Raw genomic sequence first — 26,784 nt, 5'->3', positions numbered from 1 at the left:
TCATGCATTTATACAAATCCACAAAAAAAAAAAAATACCTTTAATATATTTAGTTAACTATTTTTATACATTTTTTATTAATTTATATTAATTAATAATATGCCATATCTTTATTATATTTTTATTAATTATTAGATGAGATTTTAAGGTGGGTAATTTAATTTAATTTAAATAATTAAAAAACTGCATTAATTAAAAATCAATAAATAAATAAGATGGCATGTCCGCATGTGATAATTCTCAAGTGTTGGAGCTGGAGCCTTTCTTCCATGTAGCTAAATTCCCTAAATCGACAGCTTGACCACTGTGCCAATTAATCTTACATATTCTTTTAATAATCAACATCTTATTGTATAAAGTAAATATTATATAAAAAATTAAGCATTTATTATCTTAAAAACACAAAATATATTTAATAATTTCTTTATTTAATAATTAAAAGAATTTATAGACATACAAAGTTAAAGGAATTTAGAATTAGTTGAAAATTAATGATTCCCTAATTGAAACTGGAGTTTTACTTTTACGATAATATTTCAAGAAGTATTATGAAGAATTGTTACAATCTGGAATCCAAGGTACAAAGCAAGTTTTCATGGACCTTATTAATTGACATGCAGCTAGCTAGTGCAGTGGCAAATCAGAAAAGGCAAAACATGATTGGGTTTGCAAATAACCAAGTTACTTCTTGGTAGTACATTTATTTGGACTAAAACGAATATAGATTCATCAATTTTCTTCATTACATTGGAACAGTTCGTTGCCAAAATGGAAAAGGAAAGAAGTCAATAAAACTATAGCGATTGGTGTATCTGATGCAAAAGCCTTCAAGCCATTCATATACATACTTTCCTGAAAATTGGTAAACATTACTTAAAAGAAAAATACAACATAACATTAATATTTATAGGTAATTTTAAATATTTAGAAATAGTAAATGTTTATTAAAAAGTATTTATTATACTTATAATAAATACTTTTTAGTAAAAGTTTATTAATTTTAAACAGATGCTTATAACTTGAAAAAGTATTCTATACTGTTATAATTTATTTACTATTTTTAAGAAAATTAGAGAATATTAACACTTTTTTTTAACTAAATTACAGATTTCATGATTATTTTACGTGTAAGAGAATATCAAATTTTCTATTTAAAATTAATTTTGAGAACTAATAGTATTAAGTAAACGGATTAAATTACTCAGCGTAGCCACCATCTCTCACGGTCATCATTGTGGACAGAAGAAAACTTGAAGAACAGAAGTTGAGCACTAAACTCAGTGAGAGCCCTTGGATGAAGTGAATCTCTGCAAAGAGGACAAGTGTCATTCTTGGAACCAACCAATCTATCCAAACAATCTCTATGGAACCTGTGGTCACACGTAAGCACTCTAATCACTTCTTCTTCATCTCCAAATTTGCACATACACACACCACAATCTTTATGTTCCTCTGAATGGAAACATGGCTTTGAATGATGGAGCATGTAAAAGGGATAGTAGAGAAGGAACTCAAATACCCATTTAAGATTATTGTAAATTAGAGTGAGGTATGTGGTGAACATGCTGAAGGTTTGAGTACAATATATTATGGAAATGGTTAGAAGTAAAGGTATTAGCTATGGCTTTGCCTTTGAGAAAAAGTTGGAACCACTTGGGAGTATTTATAATCAAACTTGGATGTCAGGTAGTAATGGAAACGCATAGCAAACACATTTTGGGTGGGTGACATATTTTAAGATGTTTTCTGTATTTTTAGTATTTGATATATAGGTTTTATGTTTACCTCATTAATAAATAATTATTTTAATTTATTTGGTGAAATTTATCTCAAATTTTACTTAGAAAACTAAAAGAGTAAATTTATATTTTTCTGTTTGAAAGATGCATACATTATATTGCCATTTTTTTTAATTTTACAAATTTTAACCACCTCCATTAAAAAAAATAAAATACATCATAATTTAATCTATTTTAAGTTTCTTACGAAAGCACCATTAAATATTTATTTGACATTTTTTATTAAAAATACTCTTTTTAATTAATTTTAAATTTTCTTTATTAGCTTTTTTAAGAAGTTTAAAAAGCTCAATATATTTTTTATGAGACAATACAAGATATAAACAACTTGTGGCCTTAACATATTAAAATATATATATAGAACATGAGATTTAAAATTTTAGGATATACAAATAAAAATTAGACTATAAATAAAGGATAAATCAACAAATTTAAAATTATATATGTATAATCAAAATAATTTTTATACTAATTATTACATAAATTAATAGTACTTGCTAATATGTTAATTTATGATTGGATGATGATTTAAATATTTTTTACACTGACCATGTATCTAAATTAAATTCTTATTTGTTTTGTTTCTTATATATAAGATTATTTTAAAACATTTGTCATGTTTACAAAAGTATTCTGAATGAAAATAAAACAATTAATTAAATAAAAGTAAGTAAAATAACTAGTCCATTAAACTTTAAAGTTAACTTTGAAAAATTATTTAAATTTTTATAAATTAAATTAAATTAATGATATTTTTAGTTTTCATGCTGCAATTAGAAAAAAATGAATATTTAAGAGTAGAGGAAGTAAAATATTAGTCAATAGAAAAGGGTGCAAATGAATCCGAAAAATGGGTTGTTAAAGGATCAATTGTTGAATTCCGCGTTATTCATTTGAAGTGGGGCCACACACAATTTCGACCACTCATTACCTTGTCATCTGTGTTTCAATACCGTAAATATGAAAATCAAATTATTTTGTTAGTTTCTATAGTTCACACACGATTATCTCGAGAAATCTGAGGTTACTAAGGAGATTCTTCTGTAGGGTCTACTTTTCTTTAAGGACTATGTTTTTAAGAATCTGAGAGTCTATATTGGAGAATTCAACAAAAATATTTCCTGTCATATTCTAATTCAATTTCTAATCACTCTAATTATACTTTATGTTTAACTTAATGGCATGCATGCATAGCTTAGGCCATGCTTCTGTTTGAGTTTAAAAGTAGATAATATACCATTTATTACTGGTCATAAATCTGATCTTCTTGTGCTGCCAAATGCATCAACTACCTTTCATAGATTGTGATTCTCTTTATTCAATTTGAAACCTGGTTTTATAGATCCGTGAATCTTCCACCAAGCAACTTTGAGGGATCAGTAACTAGATAAAACTTCATTCTACAATCTAATATTTCCAGACATTCCAAAATATCATGTGCCTGAAAATGTGAGATACAGAAGTGGGGAAGAATATGTTATACAAGACTAACATGAAAACGAGTAAAAGTGGTATTGTTGTCCTTATTAGTCATTTTTAGAGGCTTTACTGACTTAATAAAATCTCTACACATGCTTGTGCTAACTATTCAGTGATAAGAACACCAATGCATGGAACCAACATGATTTTGAAGTTTCAATTCTAGTACATAGAAATTATCAATTCATTTTTGTTTTGCCCATTCTCATTCCTTGATGTGGTCATGAGGGGAAGAGAATCAAAAGGAAGACTTTCGTAAAACTTGAGTCTGTTAACTTGGATACATGGAACTTCTCCATTACAACAGATAGAATATATAGGTAGTATCGGATAGATCACAGTGATCAATGGTTATTATACTAACAATACAAAATTTAGAAAGAAAATTACTTAATAACCTTAAGGTACGTAATGTTCCATAACTTTTCCTAAAAACCCAACTCATATATATGTCGCCGCCATACATGCACTCCTATCTGCTCACGTTTTCCATTTTCGGAAGAAAATTTTCATCCATTGCTTTACATCAAACGTATTATTTATGCGAGCACTGGTTTGCAAAACACATAAGTAATTACAAGATAACCTACTTTAACCTTCACAGGTTTGTTTACTTATTGCCATACTTGCTAATTGCTCAGCGTAACCACTTGATCTCATAGTCATGGGGGTTGATAGAACAAGACTCAAATAATTGAATTTCAGCACTTAACTTTCCGATTTCCTTTGTTGGCCCCATTGAGTGTCTGCAAAGAGGGCAAGTGGCACTGTTGAAGCCAACCCATTTATCTATGCAAACTCTGTGAAAGAGATGATCACAGCGCAGCGTTATAACCTCTTCTGTTTCTCCCATATTGCAAAGACACACAGCGCAATCTTCCCGTGACACAGAGGTGGACACGTGATCATAGCGTATTCTAAGCTCTTCTCCACTAGTACTTATTGCCATTTCTGAACCAGAGAGGTTGAAATCGATTACAAAGGGATGGAATAAACGATGGAAAACTAAATCCATTGTCATTTTAAGAAGGGTGTGAAGGAGAGACAAGTATTCTATGAGCATTCTCAAGGCATGCCAACTATAAATGAAGTTAATTGCTAATGCGATTCGGATTAGAGGGCTCATGATCATTCAAGTTCTGGCTTGGCTTCCCTCAGAAATTGGAATGGTTGTGTGTGTGTATATATATTATAGGAAAATAATTGTGTTATTTTATGAATATTATTGATATTGTTAATCAAAATTAAAATTTTATTTTGATAAATTACATCTAAGTTTTGTTTTTTATTGTGAATAAATCTTGATATAATTAATCTTCATTAAATATCAATCTTTAACTAAAAATAATTCTGTATAATGATTTTAATTTATTGAAATAAAAAATAAAATAAAAAGTGACATAGAATAATTAAGTTGTGTTTCCCGGTCTTCGTGATGCACGACCCGCACAGCCTACGTTCTTCTCGTGGATTAACGTCTGTTCGGTGAATGACTATTAATAATTTTTAAAAAATTAAATATTTTAATTATTCATAATGAATATTCTACTCTATTAAATAAATAAAATTTTTAAAATTTAAACTGAAAAATTTTAATTAAATTTTTAAAAATAATTTATACAGAACATAATTAGGAAGAAAATTAATTTGTAAATCATTCTCATTTAAGAAATCTTCAAAAACTATATATACTTAAAAACTATGAGTTTAATATATATATATATATATATATATATATATATATATAAGCATAGATTAAGTCTATAAATTTTTATCTAATTTATTTTAATATGTAATGTGCATTTTAAAATATGTCAGCCTTTCCTGTCCAACAGTTATAAGTTATTAAATACATAATGTGTCCGTGAAAAAAATTAACTAAACACAAGTAGTTGAGATTTGAAAAGACACAATAGACTTTAATGTAAAAAAATAAAAATAATTTTTTCGACTAAATAATTAAGATTTGAAAGGAAAAAATGAAATAGAGGTTAGAAAACTAAGAGAATGGAGTTTTCATAATTTTTTTAAAAATTAAAGTTAAAAATACTTTTGATAGAAATAGCTATAAATCAGACATAACAATAAATTTCAATCCAAAGATGACTTGTGATTTTAGAATACAATGAGAATATGAAAGAAATAAAGAATATCAGAATCTATATAAATAAACACAATTGACTTTTTACAACAATTTTGAAGTTGATCTAAACACAATTGAAATAAAATCTAGTAAAATTTTTACTTCAATTGCATATATAATGGATATAAAAAGTAAATTCAGGTTTATAACCAATCTTAATAGTATAAATATTTAAATTTATTAATATTTGGTGTTATAAAATTATATCTCACGTAAGTTATGTCATAGATTGGGGTGCCATGCTAACGCATTAATGGTGAGCACTATCATCTTTGGCCAATAAGGTTCACAGATCTCAATATAGAGATATCGTTTAATCTCATATGTCGGACTATTGACTATTCCACCCACAACATTCCTAAACTTCATTTTAAATGTTTTATAAAATGTGATATTAGAGTTTGAGAAGAGAAAATTTTAATCTATATATCTTTTTTATTTTAGGTGAAATTTGATACCTTAATTGATAATTTTGTACAAGAAAAGGATTAATTAATTAACTAATTACTATTTAAAACTTGAATAAAAAATGAATATTTCAAAATTTAAAGTAAAAAATCGGAAGCCTAAAATAACATATTATATAAACTAAAAAGGATAAAAATAAAAAATACAAAATGTTGTTGATGACCCTCAATTGGTTTGCACAAAGCCTAAGCGCCATTAATTAAGATATTATTTCTTCAGAGTTACTCAGCGTAGCCACCATCTATCATGGCTTTGAGTGTTGATAGAACAAAATTCAAAGAATAGAACTTGAGCTCCACCCTCTCTAATGGCTCTTCTTGGTCTCACTGGTTCTCTGCAAAGAGGACACGTGGCAATTTTGGAACAAACCCATCGATCTAAGCAATTTTTGTGAAAGACGTGTTCACAGCTTAGCACTCTAATCTCTTCTCCATCTCCAAATTTGCACAAACACACAGCACAATCTACATCTTCATCTGAACCGAGGGTGGTGGATTCACAGTGGAACGTTGCTCTCTCTTCTCCAGTTATTGGCAATTCATGAGGATCATTGAGCTTGTAGAAGGGATAATATAGCAGGAAATCTAATACCCATTTCAGATGAGTGTAAATCAGAGTCATGGAATTCGTGAGCATGGCTTTGGATTGAGAGATATGAGTCTGCACGGATTGTGGTTTCAGATCTTTTTGGGATATTCATAAACCTTTCAAACATATGATGCATATACATGAAAAATATGTATTTAACAAGTAAAGAAAAAATAACATTATTTTAATTTCGTATTCTCCAATTGAATAAAAAAATAAATAAACATTTTATCCAATAAAACATTAGAACATGATTTCCGAGAAAATAAGCAGAGTCGGCGAACCAACGACGTATTATTGGTGAGAAATGGTGACACGTGAAGCACGAAAAGCTGCCTCTGATTGCTACCGTAATTCTAAATTCTAAATTTAAAAGTGTATTAAATATTTTTTTAAATTATATTAAAATATTAAAAATATTTATATCTTTTTTAAATATATTATTAATTTTATTATTAAAATTAACAGTTATAATTATTTCACGTAAATAAAAGTATAAAATACTTTTTATTTTTTATAGTACAATATAATTTATCAATATTTCAATAATGGTGACTTTTACCGTGGTTCAATTAAAGGTTTTTTCACATCGTGATCTTCTCTTTTATTTTATAACTATTCACGGTAAAATAAATTATTTTAAAATAAAATATCTGAATTACTAATTAATTCTTGTTAATTAAGCACTGTATTAGTTCGCTTAATGATACAATAATTTGAAGTTGCGTTCTTTTAGCTCATAAATAGTAGAATTAAAAGTCGTTTTAATCAATGTATAATTTAGTTATAATAAATTTTGGATTGTGATCGGTTTGGAATTTTTTTTTCTATATAAAATGTTTAAGATAAAACTGTTTTTTCTGAAATCATTGGGATAAGATACAGGTCTTGACGTAACACTAACATTTTATTTTAGGCAGAGTACGAAACTAAAAAGCAAAATGTGAAAAGAAAGATTCTTTATCTTCTATTTTAAGACTATTGCTATAAAACAATTCTCAAGAAAAAAAAAAGAATTCTCTTGAAAATATTTTAAAATATAAATGTGTTTAAGAAGAGAGATAATGACAACATTTTAAGACAATAATTATTATTGAGTGTTTTAAATAATTTTTTTAATTAAACATGTTAATTCTGTTAAAAAATTTTTTATAAATACCAATAAAAATACAATATATTTTTGAGGTGGGTATATGGATCAAAGTTTATAAAATCGGTCAATGTAACTCAATTTTGTACGAGTTTGGAATATCATACTCATTAATTACAATGTAACTCAAAGTTTGTAACTATTTTAAAGTAAATAATAATAATAATAATAATAATAATAATTTTGGGGGTTGGTCCATAAATAATTTGGACTAGCATAAAAATTAGTTTACAAGCAATAGAAGAAGTCAACTACATGTAAGTTGATCTTTTAAACGTGCTCTAATTGTTGTATTCAATCACGAGTTTTTAGCAAATTGGTACTAGCCATGTTGGATTGCGTCCTAGTACATTTAGTAGGAGTTTCAAATTGTGAACCACAAAGGACACATATATGAAGATATCTTCATAGTTATCTACAATATAATTACTCTCATAATAAAAGAACTTTAGTAGTCAGTGTAGACATAATAAAGGTTTCAGGTTTAATTATTCATGGTGGTTGTTATAGGTTATTAAAATAGGGGGAAGGGAAACAAGAATTTTGAACTAATTAATGCTATGTTTGAATTTGGACCAATATGAGAGTTCCATTTTGAAATAATCCTATAACTAAATGGCATTCAATTTTAATGTGCATGTGCTTAGATTGTTCTTAAAACTTTGCAATTAGGGTTGCATCTTATATAGATGTTGACATGGGGACTAAGTTTCAAATTTGGGCTTTCAGTCCATTGCCTTCTGAAGGTGTTGGCCCATGTATTTATTTATTTTGCTCTTTTGAGTCCTCATTTTCATTGTTGGTTTATCTAGCAAAGAATACAGAAAAGTAAGGGAAAATACCGATATACAAAAAGTAATTGAAAGAATTTTGTTATAAAAATTTTGTAAAAAGTAAACCTTTCAATTTACATTATTATATTCTTTATTTTAAATCTAAATAACTGTAAAATGTTTTTTTTATCAGTAATTTAATATTTGCTAAACATAAATGCAGTAATATAATAAATTTAAAAAAAAATAAACATAATGAAAATTTTTAAATAACTAATAGGATACCCTTTTTATATATGGAAACCTTTCAGTAAGTTACTAAGTTTGCTTTGGTTTTTTTTTTTTTTTTTTTTGGTAAGACTCCCTTCAAATTATCTATTGAATTAATTTTTTAAAATAATCCTTAATTAAATGTGGTAAATTCCTTTCTTTTACTTTCTCTCTTATTAACATTAATAATTAAGTGAAAAGAAATTAATAATAATTTCTCTCAAACAGTGTAGTTAAATATCCTTTGCTGATTGAAAAAACAAAGATTACTAATAATATTTAAAAATATATATAAATTATTGATAAATTCAATATTACGAATAACAACAAAAACAAAAATTTTAGTATTCTTTTAAAGTAGTTAAATTACCTCTCTCTCTCTCTCTCTCTCTCTCTACTTAAAAAAAGAAAAGAAAAAGGTAGAAAATAACAAAATACAGAGAGAGTGAGCTAAGATAACCAAAAAAGAAAAGAAAAATGAAATGTAGGTTAATACTTGATAGAAAACAAAATAATAAATAGAGTGAAGTTAGGGTTTGATAAATTTCATGAAGCCATTCGCATTTAATGGTTTTCCCAGTTCCCGTGTGCTGTTGAGACCCTAACATGCAGGCTTCATGGCAGCTGGACGCTCCATAGAGACGGTGAATATTATATTTATATGCAAATTAATTTAATTTGTGTGGCTCTGATGCCTACAGGGAACATAATTTTTAATTTCTACCAAAACCTCAATAATAGCAATATATCATACAATAAAAAAGGATGATAAAATATCAAGTAAAATTTTGCATATTTTATCTACTTTATTAAACTTAATTACTTTAGCCGTAGCTATATATATAGAACAAAAGGATTTATTCATACAAAGAAAAAGAGAAGGATAAGAGTGAACTTATATGAAGGTAAAGTATAATTTATACCCATACATTACTTTACTATTTAAAAATGATTTAATTAGTACATTTTTTAAATATAATCAAAGGTGCTTAACAAAATATACTAAATATTGTTTAAATCGAATCCTTAGTGTTGCTTGTTATTAACTAATGAGATCTCATTACTTCATATTTAGTGCAAAATACCCAAACATTGTTACGCAAAAGAAATATGGCAAAAAGAAGCCTCCGTATAATGCATAGAATGCTAACTAGCCTTTTAATTCCTGATTAGCCCTAGCAGGACCCATCTAGCAATAACACATTTCTTCATTTTTTTTTTTCCTACATAACTTTTTTCATAATTTTACTTTTCGTAAATAAGTTATTTTTTATATAAAAAATTGATTAAAGATAATAAATTAATTTTCTAAAATATTATTTAAATAAAACAAACAGTTTTTTTCAGCTTTTTACACATAGCAAAAATAAAATCATCCAAATACACACTTAATATTCTCTCTCTATATTATAGCATTTTTAAGACGCTAATACTTTTAATTTTTAAAAGTTACATTTGCAATTTTTATTCTCTTTTGTAAGTTTTCTAATTTTCTAGTACATACCTCTCCTCTGGATTAGAAGTTCCTCTTCCCTAACTTTTCCTTGAAACCAAACACACCTTAAGTGTTAAACAATAATGAGCTCATTCTAAAATGTACAGCCAACCAACAGTTTGCACTCACAATAGAATGATTAAATGTTTAAATTCTTCATCATAAATGAACTTGTCCTAATTCAGCTCCAAAATCTGACTAAAAAAGGGGATTGTTTTGGCCTGTATTAAAATCTTTTTATTGTCTATTATAGACTTAAGATGTTTAAATTAAGAAATGTTTAGAATAATGTCATCGACTTCAAAACATAAGTTGGAGAAAGTTTTGGCAAAATTTAGAACTTCATGTTCGTCACATACTATGTGTAATCAAAATATTGTAATAGCTGTTTAAGTTAATACACCGTTCCAAACGCTGAAAGTTTCTATAATCACATTATGATTTCAATTACGATTGCATCAATCACTTTAGTTTGTAATATTTCAATAATTGTAATGGGACCACAAAATTTATCTTAAAAAAAGTATTAATTGACCATCCCCCACGATCTGAAGATCAGTCTCAGAGACATTGAATCGAATAAAAAATAGCCTGGTTACAAAGAATTAACTAAGATTTTTAAAAAAAATTATTGTATACAGTTTTGAAACTTGCATGCAGGAGGTCAATTTTCTAATGTGAGGTGATTTTAAGGATTTAAAACTGTGCAAACAAGCATTGATGTAAAAAAATATTAATGCTTGTCTATTTTCGGAAAACTATTTCAAGAGGCCATGTGAGTCATGCACCAACAAATTTATGGAAGAAAAGGAAAAAAAAAAAAAACTATACTAGATGCCTGAAGGCGACCCTAATTGAAAATTCAAAGTTAAAAGTATAGATAACAATTAAAAGTGTACAAACTTCAGCGTTAACTCATGAAACTTGGCGGTTCCAAAAGAGCGTTGCTAGCTTGTGACAAACATTAATAAAAGGTGGTGAATCTGTGAGGTGGAAATTTAATCATCCTTAGGCTCTCTCTCTGTCCTTTTCTGTGACCACAAAGAAGTCAAACCCAACCTTATGAGCGCCCCCACACTTTGGTCCATTATATACACAAAAAACCACCACACCACCCCCACTTCAATAAAAACACCCATTTCCATCGTCCTCTTCTGGTGGTCTACTAGTGGGGTACACACACTTTCATGATTCTGTTCTACCCAAGTCTTCAAGACCCCACTTGATTTTCACCCTTGTCTTCTTCCAATTTCCATTCCCTCACTCCAAAACAGGTTCCCTAGCTAATATTATATCATTCGTAACTGTTTCATTCAGTTATTATCTTACTGCATATAATATGATTATTATGTATTATATACATGAGATTATAAATATTATGATTCTTTTTGTTCTTTGTTATGATCATGTTTAATTCATATTTAGTTTGATTTGTTATTGAAAAACAATTATTTGTTTTTATTAATTTTTAGAAGAATTTTAAAAATAGAATTATGTGTGAAAAGAAATTGTATGTTTCGAAATATGCATTTTGAGATTTTAATTAACATGATGTACGCTAATGAATTAGTGGATTAATTTACCAATAATTTTTCAGGTGGAGGGCCCTCAAGAAACTTCGGTGTGGGGTTTTGTCTTATACGAAGTGAGGTTTCTTAGGGTTTGCTTCGGTTAAAGTCATCTTCGTTATAAGATAGTAAGAATGGAGAAAGATCACAACTATTCGGTACAACACATAGCTCTCATCCGTGGCTCTTTTACGTTTCTGGCTTCATTCAATTTTTTCATATGTTAGATATTTTCACTCTCTCATAGAAACCTCATATCATCACCATGTTGTTTTGCTCCAATTTTGTTGAATCATCATTTCAGGCACCACCCAGCATGCCCCCAAGTTTCAACACACTTGATTACTCTCTCGATCATCATCAACTCCATTTGTACCCACAAAATCAACAACACCAGCATCTCATGAAGTTCCAAACTTCGGGTGAAAACAACAACTCATTGGTGGATTACATGCCTCAAACACAACCACCACCAAATCCACATGGTTTTTATGGTACTAGTAGTGCTGGTACCACTTCTTATGATAAACTTAGTTTTGCAGATGTGATGCAGTTTGCAGATTTTGGACCCAAGTTGGCCTTAAACCAAGCCAAGAACTGCGAAGAATCTGGAATAGACCCAGTTTACTTCCTCAAGTTTCCTGTGTTAAATGACGATAAGATGGAGGAAGATCAGAACATGATGATGAATAATAACACTGATGGTGGTGATGGGGAAGCTGAAAATGATGCTGAGAGGTTCAACTTGGTGAGTGTGGAAGATAAGTGTAGGTTAGTAGGAGAAGAGGGAATGATGAGAGAAGACGAAGAGACTCGGGTTTCTGATGACAACAACTCAGTGCAACTTCGGTTTCTTGGTCATGAGGACCTACACAAGAATTCTTCTACAGTTCAAGAGAACAAGAACAAGAGGAAGAGACCAAGAACTGTTAAGACAAGTGAAGAAGTTGAGAGCCAGCGCATGACTCACATAGCGGTTGAAAGGAACCGAAGGAAGCAAATGAATGAGCATCTTCGTGTCCTTAGGTCACTCATGCCCGGTTCATACGTCCAAAGGGTACGCAACTATGATTCAAATCACATGCCTCTTTTACCCTTTTTCCCCTCTTTCTCTACTTGAAAAAGAGACACTAAAACAACTAACGTTTAATAGAGAAATTATCACAAACTGAAATTTAATTCTTTACGTGTTGTTTTTTCAATTAGAAGAGAAAAGAGGACAGTGATTTTATTCCATGCAAGTATTGCACACCAATTTAGAAATTAACATGTAATAGTATGTTTCTTGAACAACTTTGGTAAAACTTTTAGTTGTTTCTTCTATATTCAGAGAATAATTTTGAGATGAGTGTACACAGAAAAGATTAAAAAAAAAAAGTATAAAGCATAAAAGTACTTATACATACTGTTTACTTTCAGTTGTTCAAATAACCATTTTAATTTTCATCTTCAATTCTTATCATCCCCTCTTGAATGTTTCTAATTTATTTTGTTTATATGTAGGGTGATCAAGCTTCTATAATTGGGGGGGCTATAGAGTTTGTGAGGGAATTGGAGCAACTTCTTCAGTGTTTGGAATCACAAAAGAGGAGGAGACTCCTTGGAGAAGCTCAAGCAAGACAAGTTGGAGATCCAACTCTTACAGCACAACAGCCTCCATTCTTTCCACCTTTGCCTTTGCCAAATGACCAGATGAAGCTTGTGGAGATGGAGACCGGACTTCACGAAGAAACCGCGGAGAGCAAGTCTTGTTTGGCTGATGTTGAAGTGAAGCTTCTAGGATTTGATGCTATGATCAAAATCCTATCAAGAAGAAGACCAGGACAATTGATCAAGACCATTGCTGCCCTTGAAGATCTTCAGCTAATTATCCTTCATACCAACATCACCACCATTGAACAAACAGTTCTTTATTCATTCAATGTCAAGGTACATATATATTTGGTACCCTCATATATAAATTTAGCCACTTATATAATTAAGCATTTAAGCATATGTAACATATATTAAATCTGGTGCGTACTTCTATTAAGATTCTTGTGTTGATTTAACTTGTCTAACAATGCCTGACCTGTGTAGGTAGCTAGTGATTCAAGGTTCACCGCTGAAGATATAGCCAGCTCGGTTCAGCAGATATTCAGCTTTATCCATGCAAACACTAGCATGTGATGATCGATTACTATATGTTGCTATTATATATGTTGTGAGGTAGTGTAGGTACTGTATTCATATACAAGAATTACTTGTGATTTCTATAGTTGCCTTTATGAGATACTGATATTGACCTTGCACTGCCGCTTGCACACTATATATGTATGACCTTTGGATTTACTGTTGTTATTGTCGCATTGAAGCAATTGGTGATTGATCGAACAATAAGGTGGTTTATATTACATGATGGCTAGTCTTTACTATATCTTGTTCTCTCCCAAAAGTAGTACATTGCACCAAAACTTTGGATGCGATAAAGATGATGAATTAACTTTGAAGTAGAAGGATCATATTTGGGTGCAATTAAAAAATGTCACCTAAATAGATATGCCGTTTCTCCTTAATCAGTAATTATTAGTTTTATAGTATTATTTGGCTTTTCTTTTCCTCCCTCCTATGTGTACCATAACAATAATGTTGAAATTAAATGCTTTGTTTTATATTATGGAGTGTTAGAATACATTTTTTTAATATATTTTATAAAATATTTTTATTTATTAGTTAAATTTTTTAAAAATTAAAAGTATAAAAAAATCATTAAATTAAAAATAAAAATAACATAATTCTTAATAAATTTTAACTAATAACTAAGAATATTAAAAAAAACGTGTGTTGACATTTTTCTTTTAATATATATGTGATATGGAGATGCCATAACATTTCATATTTGCTTTACAAAGTAATAGAAAGATTATGGAAAAGAAAAATAAAAGACAGTAGAATTTTTTTTCTAATAAACTCACATTTAACATAAACCATTATGCTGCATTTTTACCTCTGTATATATCAATATAAATATTAGAAGAGTAGTTAAGAACCTTAATTTTATTACGAATAAATATATAATCATTACTAGTATTAAAAAATATATATAATCGTCACTTAAGTATATTAAATAAGTGGTTGATTAATTGGCAAGTCTGAAGTCTGAAAGGAGATAATTGATGTGATAAAAGGAATAATGTTGTAAAAAATGTTTATATATATAATCAATTAATGAGCAAGCACTTGTTGTTTAGCAATTTTAAATTTAGGCTTGTGATTAGCATTTGTCTAAAATAACTGCATGGTTGCTTTAGTGTATTTCACAAAAATTTACGTATACACATGGAATCTGTAGGAAGCCATCATCTCGCTAGCTCAACTCAACTCAACTCAAATTGGATTCCTATAGGGATGGGGTTGACCAGTTCATCACATCACATGTGCTTATAATTGGTGTTGGCGATTGACTTATCTCAATTTTCATGCACTCACTCCATCACTAGTCAGTTTCGTGGGAAATAAGGGCAGTGGCAGAAAGTCTACGAGACAAAATCTTCAATTTGGTGTTTGTTTCTATCAGATTGATCAGACCATAGCTTGCAAGTACATGATTCTGAGGCGCAAAGTCAACGTGTCTCGTACCCTCCATTCATTTGTGCCCTCTTCGTCTTTTGACTTGTCAGAAGAGACCACCTTGGTGCTATTAGGCTGGATTCAGATATGGCCATTCTTTGTAGGGTCTCTCTCTCTCTCTCTCTCTCTCTCTCTCTCTCGTTAAATCGAATTGCGTGGAAGTTTTGTTGCACTACAAAATAAATAATTCATTAATTTACCAACCTTTTATCGTCAATTTTTTTTTGTTAGTATATATATTCTTTAATGCTTTTTTTTTTATCAATAAAACAATATTTTGCTAACAAAGTGTATGGGGTACTCATCACAAAGAGGAATATGTTTTCTTGACCTCTATGAGAGGATACCTTCATATTTTTATTTATTTTTCGTTTTAAAGGTATAATTTTAGAATATATATATATATATATATATATATATATATATAGAGAGAGAGAGAGAGAGGACCAATAATAGCATCACATATGATATTAGTATCGATTTTTACTAGTTTAAGCAATAGAATTGTTGAATATGATTAACACACTACTGGGAAAAATGGAGAGTGACTTGTTGGACTTTGAGAAAGAAAATTTCATAACACCTGACAAAGGTGAATAAGATCGGGTAGAACTGCAGTCCTATCATAAATATTTTTAAAAAAATGTAATTTGCTAACACTTTAATGCTAGCTTAACCTCTGTAATTAATCTAGATTTTTTTTAACAAAAGTTAAAATATTAGTATAAATATTACGAATTTATATTAACAACATGATATAATATACTATTAAATAATTTTGTCAGTAAAAATACAATATATACTATCAATATATTATATGTTAATATAATGCACAATTTGTTAGTCTTAATCTTTAAAATTTATATTAATAAGTTTTTTTTTTGTCAGAAGACAACGTTTATGTTAATGAAGAGTATCTTAACATTTGAAAACTTTTATATATTAGTAATGATAATTTTTTTGTAGTGTATTATTTCTTGGAAGCCATGTAGACCAAACCGCAACCATTTCATATTGACCAGCCGATAGTGGTACAGCAAATAGGAAGACTGTCCTCACAGTAAGGGAAGGAATATCCGAACCAAGAGTAAATAGAAAGTCAACCTAAATGGAAACCTCACACCTGAAAAATAAAATGAATTGAAGATTCTTGAGGAGTCAAACAGCACCTCCCTCTTCTCAAGATTTAGCTTTGTAGGAATCCTATCCAACAGAACCAACCGAAAGCCAAAATATTTCTATGGAGAAAACTATATTAAGTCTTGAAAAAAGATGAATATGTTGATAATGTAGAAGACATTCTTGGAGAAGAATATATGCTAATTTTATCGAATAAATTCCCTGCTTATATCATGAATTGGCTCCAATTTTACAAAGTTAATAAGACACGTAAACTTGGCTATAATCTCCTCTTCTGGATGAAAAAAAAATGCCTCTTTCTAAGATTCCAAGACCACATGTTGTGACTGCAATGCAATGCCCAACATCAGCTATTGATTCATTTTATTCTTCGACATAAAATATAATCTCGGAAATATATTACATAAGTGATCTTCTCTCACTCATATCTTAATATACTATAAAAGAGGGTTGATTGATAGACAGTGAAACTATTGCCATGAAGTTGAATTCCCTCCAAAAAATTGACTCATCGCAACATATAGTAACGAGTCTCTAAATGTGTAGTTATTATTGCAGTAAAAATTCAAACGCGTCACCACATATAAACTAACGATTAATGCCTTTAGTAGTGATTATCCATATTTAATATAGGTGTTTAATTATATGTACTCACTAATCTTTCTAAATATAAAAGAAGGTTGATAAATAGTGGAAATATTGATGTAGCAGAATGCCATAGACTTGAAATTTCCTCCAAATCAATTGCTATTTTCATGATTGGATCTCTCTTACTCAAGAAATTACCGCCGCTGTGATCCTTCTTCATGTTTTTAATTAATTAATTTATTTTTATTTTTAGACTTTTGAATTTTGGATTTCAAAATTCCGAATAAAAATGCCTGTGAAGAAGTCAAAAGGAAACTAAATAAAACTAATAAAAGACTAGCTAAAAGTAGAATAAAATACAAGATAAATGAAGAAAATAAGATAAAATAAAAGAATTTAGACAAAAGCTGGAATTTAACTATATTGAACTGTTATGTTTTGTTTCAAAATCAAAACTAATTAAGTGCTGTAATAATGTAAAGCAATATTGTTTTTAGCAAGAAGAGAAAAAACTGAAGAGAATAGAGTAAAAGTGAATGAAAGTTCATGTTTAATTGAGTTACATGACAGGTAATAAGAATTTATTCTTTCACAACCTAAGTATGTAGTTCGTAGCATAACGATGTTAAGAGAATATTCATGTTGTGTTTCGACACTGTCTCACATACTACCTTGCCTAAGATGAATGATCTCTACTCTCTCTCTCTCTTTCATTTTTAACACATCCTAAAAAATATTTTATCAAAGACAGTGATTTGGAAAAGTTTCCACGTAATTAGTGTATTAGTAACTGAAGAAGACAAGAAATTAAAATAACATCACGGTGAAAAAGAAAACCTTACCCAACTTCCTATATTTGATCTAGGGTTATTTATTTTCACCTTATTAATTTACCCACAAGAGATAGCTTGTTTTTAGCACGCTATCTTTTGCCTTACTTTTATACCCTATTGAGCGTCCTTCACGCAACATTGTGACAAATTTCATTAAAAGGTGTCATGCTTCATCCTTCTAAAATTAAGCATAGATGATTTCTCTCAAAGCAATTTACTATATAATTTATCCTTAAGTGAATCAACATGTGAAGTTTTTGTAAAAGAGATAGAAAGGATGATTATATCTCCTATAAATTTGATACACGTCCTTTATTTATGTTTCTTGTGTACTAACATGTCTTCTTTTTCATCTATGGTTCTCATCTTATTCAGTTGTCATTTTTCAAGAACCCACTAATCTATCCTTAGGTGAAACATGGAAGTGAAGTTTTTTAGGATAAATTAATATTATATATTATATTATACTTCTCTATCATATTATATATTATCAATTTAGTTTTTTAGGATAAATTAATAAAATTTTAAAATAATATTATAAACACTCTTTAAATGAATTAATTTCTATTAAACAAATTTAATTAATTATTTTATTGAATGATTTTAAATCCTAAAAAGTGAAAATTCAGTTTGAATAAAATTATAACAATTTTGGTAAAATATTTTTATCCTTCTAAAATGGCCTAAATCAAAGTTCGCTTTAAATTTTCATAGACTTTGGGTCAATCCTATTAAAAAAATATTTTACAATAAAATTAAAACAAATAACACTACATAAAATAATTTGCATGTTTTAATTTTGAATTTAAATCAATAAATTGATAAAAATAAAATAAGAAACAAAAGTTAACAAAAAATCCACTGATGTACACACACATATATATATATATATATATATATTAATCATGATTAAATAATCATATTATATACTATTAATTTTAAGATAAATTAATAAAATTATAAATTATTCTAGACATTCTAAATAAATTGATTTCATTAACTATTAAAATATTAAACAAATATAATTATATTTTTTTATAAATAAAAGAGACTTATTATTGTGAGTAAAAGGGTACTCAAAATATAATTATATTTATTTAATAAAATCATTTAAATTCTTAAAATTTGATAATAAAATTACAATAAATAATAATTCATAAAATAATTTGTAAGAGTTTATTTTGTATTTAAATAATAAATTTATAAAAATAAAACAAAAGAACAAAAGTTCACAAAAAAATCCATTAATGTTTACTCATAATCTTTAAAAAAAACTTTGCTTATTTATTTATAACAAAAATATTGCTTATGGAAAAATAAAAATTATCCTTTTATAAAATAATATAGATGAATTACTCTTACTTTTTTTAAGTTTAATAAAACTTTACTCACTTTTTCTCTTTTATTTAAGTCTCTACATATTTTTTTTCTCAATTTATATAATAGCACACCCCTGTAAGTTGTAACATTCTTAACAACACAAATGTATCAACCAAGGAAGGTCAATCAACAACATAAAAAAAAGGGTCAAGTAACATTAAAATTTAAAGATTGTTAAATTTTAGAGAATATGAATATAATTTGTCCACAAAAATTAATATAAAATCATAGTCTAATTTTGATTAATACCAATAAACAAGAATAATATAGTAATAAGAAAATTAAAATCTGGAAACAAATTGAATGGAAGCATATTCTTGCAGAAGCAGTAGGGAAGATGATTGATGAGAGATCAAGAAACATCAGTCACAACAAACAACGACCTACGAAACAAAACAGAGACCCAAACAATCGCCTAAGAAACCCCAAAACGCAAACATTGTCCTAATTTCTCTCGTCGCCTTCTGTTCTCCATCACCCATCTCTCTCTTCATTCATCAATATCAAATTTTAGAGAAAAATAATTATAATAATAATTTTAAAAATGGCGATTAATTATTCACCAGCTCGCTGTTGCGTGCGCTCACTACATCGCACTTTCCCTTTTCGCTCAATTCTCACACCCAAAATCTTCTTCCGTGACGCCGCTCCGAACCTCAGGCTCGTTTCGGTTCGGTCCCAAGCTCCAGGTTCGGATGGCTTGCACTCCCATACCTCCTCCATTGGCTTCTCCGCTTCTTCTTCCTCCTCCTCTGTCATTGATTTTCTCACCCTCTGCAACCGCCTTAAGGTACGTACACTCGTTGATTCTCTGTTCTATCGTGTGTGTGTGTGTGTGTGTGTGTGTAAGTGTGATCCCAAAATTCCCAATTTACCCATTTTTGTAAAAAGAAGAAAAAAATGTGATCTAAGATATCCTTATGGTTGGATTGGTTAGTTGGTTTATGTTTGATTTAAGTTTTTTGTGTTTGCACTAATAGTTATGAAGGTGTCATGTTCTTACTTTGTTTTCTCTTTTCAAAGACTAGGGTGCGTTTGGAAAATTAGTTTAATTAAATACTTTTTCGATGAGTTCTTGTGGAATGAGAGGTTATAAGTAAGCTTGAATGTTGTTAAGATGTCTCACTTGAATATGATCAGAATGTTCCTTATAAGGCGTGCGTTTTCCTCTTCCTGTGAGGTAGCTCTTGGGAATGAATTAAGCCGGGTTTTCTAACAACAATGGAGCTTACTGAAATGAGATAAAATGGGCTTAGAGTTACTTTCGTGGGTCCAAATGAACTTTTCCAAACACCCCTTATACTAGAAATGGTGAAAGCAATACAATGATTTTTAATGGGTCTAAATGTGAATGAAAAGTGTGCTTTTGTGAAAGTAGGTATATACACTCTTAAAATTTGTAGTATGATAACATTAGGCTGCATTTTTTGTGTTGGTTGTAGTTTTTGGCTACAGATAATCTATCATATTAGACTACCGGGTTGGTTTACAGCAACGAGGGTTGAATGGTGAACAAACTTTAAAATTGGATGTCTGTCGGATATTCAATTACAGCAACATCTTTTTTTCTTAATAAATTTCAAGTTGGATGAAATTTGTTTGTGGGAAGGACATCAAAGCATAGTAAAGTTGATGGGGCATCCCCTACTGGTTAGAGAGGCGAAGAATGTTAAATAGGAACATTCTCTGTCTCTCTAATTTGCACTCTTTGCCTTTGGAAGCTTGAGATTTATCTTTTGTATTTATTGTGTAGACTGTTTCTAAATTAGGGTATTCATATTGAAAGAAAATAATGATACTTGATTTGAAAAATTGAGGTTGTGGACTGGTTCTGCATCACTGGATGAATAATAATATGGTCTCTCTTTGTCATACTCATGTGCCTTGTAGACTACAAAGAGGAAAGGATGGGTTAATCATGGGATAAAAGGTGCTGAATCGGTTGCTGACCATATGTACCGCATGGCTTTAATGGCATTGATTGCTGGCGATGTTCCTGGATTGAATAGAGAAAGGTTTCGCATTGATGTTCTCTTGTTATATGAATTTGTATGATGGTCACTTCTGTTTGGTATCAGTTCTTTGGTTTGTTCTATTGTGAGATGCATCTGTAGATTCCATGATTATGTGAAAGTTTGAAAATAGAGTACATTACTATAGTATTGTCTTTGGTTGGATACTGAGAATTGTTTACTGTAAAAGCGGGAAACCATTGTCTCAGGGGGACCCTTGGAGGAAGTTTTGCTCAATGGATTTGTGAGTGATCAATCAAAAGAAACACATTCTTCAATTCATTCATCTCTATCTCTCTCTGTTCTACCTTTTCTATCTCTATGTTTTCTGTAGTTCATAACATATTTCTTTGTCCATGAGATTTGTAATTTTGTACACAGCCTAGATGATATAAGAGAGTGTAAGCTATGCACTCTGCCCACCAAAATAACAGATTTTTTTCTTTCTTTTTTTACCTTGTGAGTGTTATCTGTCTAATACCATAACAGTGTGAGTCAGTATTTTTATATCTCACCAAATTGATTGTACTTCTAAACTTCCTTATCTCTATAGGTTTACTTTTGTTGGAGTAATTTACTTTGTTTACTTGCTCCCATTTCTGTTATTTATATTTACTGGATTTGTTTTAGGTGATCCCCTTGGGTTTCTCTTTAAACTCTATTTTCCTGCTGTACAGATGTATTAAAATAGCACTCGTGCATGATATTGCAGAAGGTATCTCTCTGATTCCCTCTGAATTGTTTCTGAATTTATTTATACTAAATTTGGTGACAAATTTTACTTTGGATGAATTGCTAGCTGTATTTGGTTGAAATCAAAATTTCAAAATTTTCAATTTTCGTTCAAAATGACTGCCTGGTGACTCATGTCCTTGCAAGCTGCAAACATTGGTAGTTTCCATTTCCACTGTGGCATAAATTGTAGAGTATGTGTTCATTTATGTTATATATGACCATCCTATTCTTCCAGGAAGAACAGTTCTGAGGCTTAAGTAATTTTTAAATAGCAGTTCTCCACCTTCATAATAATCAATGGATTAATAGCATATTGAATGTTTCTTAATAATCATTAGTAAATGTAGACTGCTGATTAAATGATTGGATAGGGTGGAATGTCAAAGTGGATTACTTAGAAAAACTTTTGAAAAAAATATATGTATTACATTTTGTTTTTCAGTGGCAGTTAAGAGTTTATAACATGTACAAGGAAGGAAAAACTCAGAAAAGAATGTTGGTTTATTTGATTTTGTTACACAAATTGTGACTTAGTTGTATGTGATTGTGAATGGTGAACACATTGTTTTTCCTTAAGCATATATACAAGAAAAAGATAAAGGAAATTGACTAAGATTAAAGTATCAAATCTTTTCAATATATGATTTATAACTTATTGGAGTTTAAATTTGGTATTGCATTCAATAGCTATTGTAGGAGATATAACACCATCTGATGGTGTGCCCAAGGCTGAAAAGAGCAGAATGGAGCAGGAAGCTTTGAACAAAATGTGTGAAGTTCTTGGTGGAGGGATGAGAGGTATTGAAAATTATTTTTGTTTAAAAATTTCAAGAGATTCAAAATTTGGCATCAACTTTACTTGTGGTCACTGTTTTTATCACAGCTGAGGAGATCAAAGAACTTTGGGCAGAGTATGAAAACAATTCTTCTTTAGAGGCTAATCTTGTTAAGGATTTTGATAAGGTATGCATATGCTACCTGATACAGAGGTGCCCTTTATGTGTGAGCTTGAACATTGGGACCAAATTAACATGGTTTAAGGTTATGGGCTATTTGACATTTGAAGGAAAGTTAGATTTAGAAAAACTATATATTGGCAGCAGAAAAGGGTGAATGATGGGTAATGGAAGTATTGACATTTTTTTCTCTCTTGTGGGGGGTGGGAGTGGAAAAGAAGTTTCCTTGGAGGATGTTGACATTTTTTTTTTAATTAAAAAATGTTTTACAGACACAGAGATAGAATTATTAACTATGATGTGGGTCAGATGTGCTTGAAGAAAAAAGAACAAAATACTTGATGAAAATTTGAAAAAATAAAAAATGTAACAAGGCGGGTCTCAGCTTGTCAGAAAGGGCAGCTTTCTTTAAGCCGCCATCACAAAAAATAACACATGAACATAATCCTACCCATTCAGGTTTAGGGACAATGAGACACCATAAAAAATGCTAGCAATCACTCCAGAGCCAAATTTGCTGAAAATCCAGTAAATATTGGACTGTGTTTTACCATACAGCTTTCCTTTAGAGTAAAACATCAGAAAGTGTTTCAACATATCAGGGTACACCTAATTCTCACCGATGATCCCAAAAAATATTTTTCATAGGAATGTTGTTGTCTTGCACTTACACTGAAAGAATAAGTAGCCTAAAGTTTCTTAGGTAGATCAGATAACACACTGAGAAATTGTTCTTTTTCCTTAAATCAAACAGAATTTACCAAATTAAGTACATTTAGATTTGTCTTCTAAAATGCATTGGTAAGAAACTAGGACAGATGGCTAGTTCCGTGCATAAACAATAAACAAGAACTTTTGAATACTGGCTGTATAAAATAAATTGCAGAGGATTAAAAGTTTTGGCAATAATTATTTCACAGACATAACAAATTATCTCTACACGATCAGTTTTAATAATGTTTTTAACACTTCATGTTTTTTTATCTTCAAGGGGTTAGAGGGAGTAAAGTGTTTGTTTTTTTTATCATGAGAGAAGTGAAATGTATTGGGTTTTATACTTATTGTAACAAATTGTTTTAGACAAATTTCATAGTTAAAGTGTTATTCCCCCTATTTTTATGTCGTCATAACATGCATCTCTATCGGGATATTGTGGTTGATTTCTAATCATATTGTCCGGCCCCTCTAAAATTCTGATCAGGTTGAAATGATTCTGCAAGCACTGGAATATGAAACGGGTAAGTTATAAAATATTTGCATGTGGCCATTGAATTCCTACACCACTCTGGCTCTTTGATGATATGAGGTTTATGATTGATGATTCTTCCTAAAGTCAATACTGGTATTACTAAACATTCTTCACGGTATGCTTTGTAATGTTAAGTATCTCAAATTATTTTGTACCTTGTGGCAGAACATGGCAAGGTGTTGGATGAATTTTTCCTTTCAACTGCAGGTAAAATTGAAACTTCACTTATAAATGAAATGCTCGTATTTATTTTCTGAGAACATTTGTCAACCACTTCATCTTTTATTTGGTCTTCAGGGAAGTTTCAAACTGAATTAGGAAAAAGTTGGGCATCTGAGATCATTTCAAGAAGAAAATCTTTATCAGCAAAGAGGTTGAGTTGATATAGTGGTTGACAAGTGGTGCCATGGTGGCTTGAGTAGTTGTTGGTCACATCGGCAGAATGGCTAAGTTAACTACCAACCAATAAACATGATTTCATGCAGAACATGTTCAGGAATTTTGACATAATTTGGGATGACATCAGTCTCTTGTCCCTGCCTGATAAGTTTTCTTTTTCTTTTTTGGAATCATCTTTTGTCTTTCTTGTTGACGCATTTAAACTTAGCTTTTCTTTATATTCTTTTCTTTTGTCAACACTGGTAGTGTAAATTATTATCAAATATTAAGAGTATTGAACATCTTGTAATTTTCTTCTCAGAAATAGTTGGAAGTTGTAGCTATTTGATCTCATTGATGTTTAGTAAGTCAAATTGAATAGGCATCCATTTTTCTATCAACTAGTCTGGCACCGAAGTTTCAGTTAAATATTATAAACTTTTGGAAGAATAAAGACAATTAAATATTTGAGAGGCCTACCTTTATAATGATTCTGTGGCTAAAACAAGGTTGTAGGCATAAAAAAAATCGTGATTTGTCTACTCCATTCCTCCTTATAATTTTTTTTCAATCTAGTTTTTCAAAAAAAAAAATCATTTTAATCTAATTATTTATTTGCATAACATTCAAGATGACTGATAATTTGACTAAGATATATCATTAATAATATCATTTTTTTGTATTTTTTTAATAAAGTTGAATTATAAAATTAGATTTTTGAAATTAAAATTTAAAATATAAAAGAAATAAAAGTGTAAATGTTACCACATTATTCATATCAACTATATTATATTATTATATAAGTTAGATGTTATATACCTAAATATTTGGAGAAAAAAATGTAACGAATTATTAATACAAAGATTGTATGAAAATATTTTTAGAGAATTTGTTTGACAAAAATTAAAAATGAAAGATCAAATGAACATATTATGAATTTTTAGAGAATTAAAAAATTATTTAAACATAATTTTATTTTATTTCTTCATCGATTCTATGGTGAAAATGTTGAATATTAATAAAGAATAATTTAGCTTTCGACTGTTTTTCTGTAAATGCAATTTGAAATACGACGAGGAGCATGAAAGAAAATAAAAATTTATTCCATAGAATTATTTAAAATAAATGAAATAAATGAAAAGAATAAAGCCTTGTAGGACAAAGTTTATTACTTTAACCAACCATATTTACTTTCCTTTTCTTTTGACCATTCAACTTTCTTCCTCTTTACATCTTTCATTTTCCATTCTCCTCTCATTCTCTTATGTTTGTTGCTAGTTATATTTATTTGTATGTATAATAATAACTTGTTTAACAATATATAACAATCAAGGAAATCTAGCTCCAAACGATTATTATATGACATTTTTCTATAGTATAACGAAAATTTTCAAAAATTTGAGAGGCTGTTTTTGACTTGAAAAAAAATTATTTTGTTTCATATTTTATTTTTAATTACAAATACATCACATAATTTTTATTTTTTTAGATTAAATTATATTTTATCTCTTGTAGTTTAGTATTCAAGCAAATTACATTCACATTTCTAAGGTTTAATAAAATTTTATCAGATATCTTTTCATTTATTTACATTATTTTGACTTCATTCAATTTATACAATTACATAAGAAATAAAGGAAGCCATTGTAATTAAGAAAGGTACACAAAATTATGTTGTTGTACAATAAAATAAAGAAGATTTATGTAGATTAAAAAAAGAAAGGCATCCAATAAAATTTTATTGAATATAAGGAGATGTGAGATTTATTAGCCCTTAATATTTTATTGAAGGATTGTCCTATGCTTTTTTATTTTACTCTTAACCCCTTATAATTTGGATCAAAGTGAAAATATTAAATTATTAAAATTTTATTGAAGTTAACATATGTTGAATCTTACACTCTTTTTTGTCCCATAATTCCTCTATAGGTTGGGTTGGCAACATCTTTGTAGATAGGGTTAGGGTTCTCTTAGCTCTCCTCATCTCCATTCTTGGCAGAGACTTTAAGGATGGATTTAAGGGAAGCGGAAATAAAACATTAAATTTGATTTACTCATATAATTTTAAATAAATTATATATCAACTACATTTTAATTCAAATAATCTTTAAAAATTAATAACCAAAAAACTTAAAAATTAAGTTATAATTTTAATAATTATAAAAAATAAG

At 29.1% G+C, this 26,784-nt stretch overlaps 3 protein-coding genes across 4 annotated transcripts; 2 read left to right on the top strand and 1 right to left on the bottom strand.

Moving 5' to 3' along the window:
- Window positions 1-3,915: 3,915 nt before the first annotated feature.
- On the bottom strand, window positions 3,916-4,293 carry LOC113870358 (uncharacterized RING finger protein ECU07_0330-like). Its single transcript, XM_027506953.1, has one exon. It carries the CDS (start codon window positions 4,291-4,293, stop codon window positions 3,916-3,918), a length of 378 nt encoding a protein of 125 aa, XP_027362754.1.
- A 7,008-nt stretch (window positions 4,294-11,301) lies between these two features.
- Window positions 11,302-14,253, top strand: LOC113869459 (transcription factor FAMA). Of its 2 annotated transcripts, XM_027505782.1 has the most exons (6): window positions 11,302-11,439; window positions 11,763-11,891; window positions 12,038-12,155; window positions 12,276-12,790; window positions 13,237-13,662; window positions 13,813-14,253. In XM_027505782.1, the coding sequence occupies exons 2-6, from the start codon at window positions 11,868-11,870 to the stop codon at window positions 13,900-13,902; spliced, it is 1,173 nt and encodes a 390-aa protein (XP_027361583.1). In that variant the 5' UTR covers window positions 11,302-11,439; window positions 11,763-11,867; the 3' UTR covers window positions 13,903-14,253. The 2 variants fall into 2 exon arrangements, with proteins under 2 accessions (XP_027361583.1, XP_027361582.1); XM_027505781.1 differs by having other exon boundaries at window positions 12,038-12,790.
- Window positions 14,254-19,573: 5,320 nt separating this feature from the next.
- LOC113868855 (HD domain-containing protein C4G3.17) lies at window positions 19,574-24,965 on the top strand. Its single transcript, XM_027504811.1, has 8 exons — window positions 19,574-20,073; window positions 21,174-21,298; window positions 21,973-22,010; window positions 22,718-22,828; window positions 22,914-22,993; window positions 24,188-24,224; window positions 24,401-24,442; window positions 24,533-24,965. The coding sequence occupies exons 1-8, from the start codon at window positions 19,828-19,830 to the stop codon at window positions 24,616-24,618; spliced, it is 765 nt and encodes a 254-aa protein (XP_027360612.1). The 5' UTR covers window positions 19,574-19,827; the 3' UTR covers window positions 24,619-24,965.
- Window positions 24,966-26,784: the final 1,819 nt, after the last annotated feature.

Source organism: Abrus precatorius, unplaced genomic scaffold (assembly GCF_003935025.1).
Source record: "Abrus precatorius isolate BTA unplaced genomic scaffold, Abrus_2018 Scaffold6, whole genome shotgun sequence".
NCBI lineage: Eukaryota > Viridiplantae > Streptophyta > Magnoliopsida > Fabales > Fabaceae > Abrus > Abrus precatorius.
The sequence above is the reverse complement of the archived record's forward strand: the minus strand, read 5'-3'. Positions and strand labels throughout refer to the sequence as shown.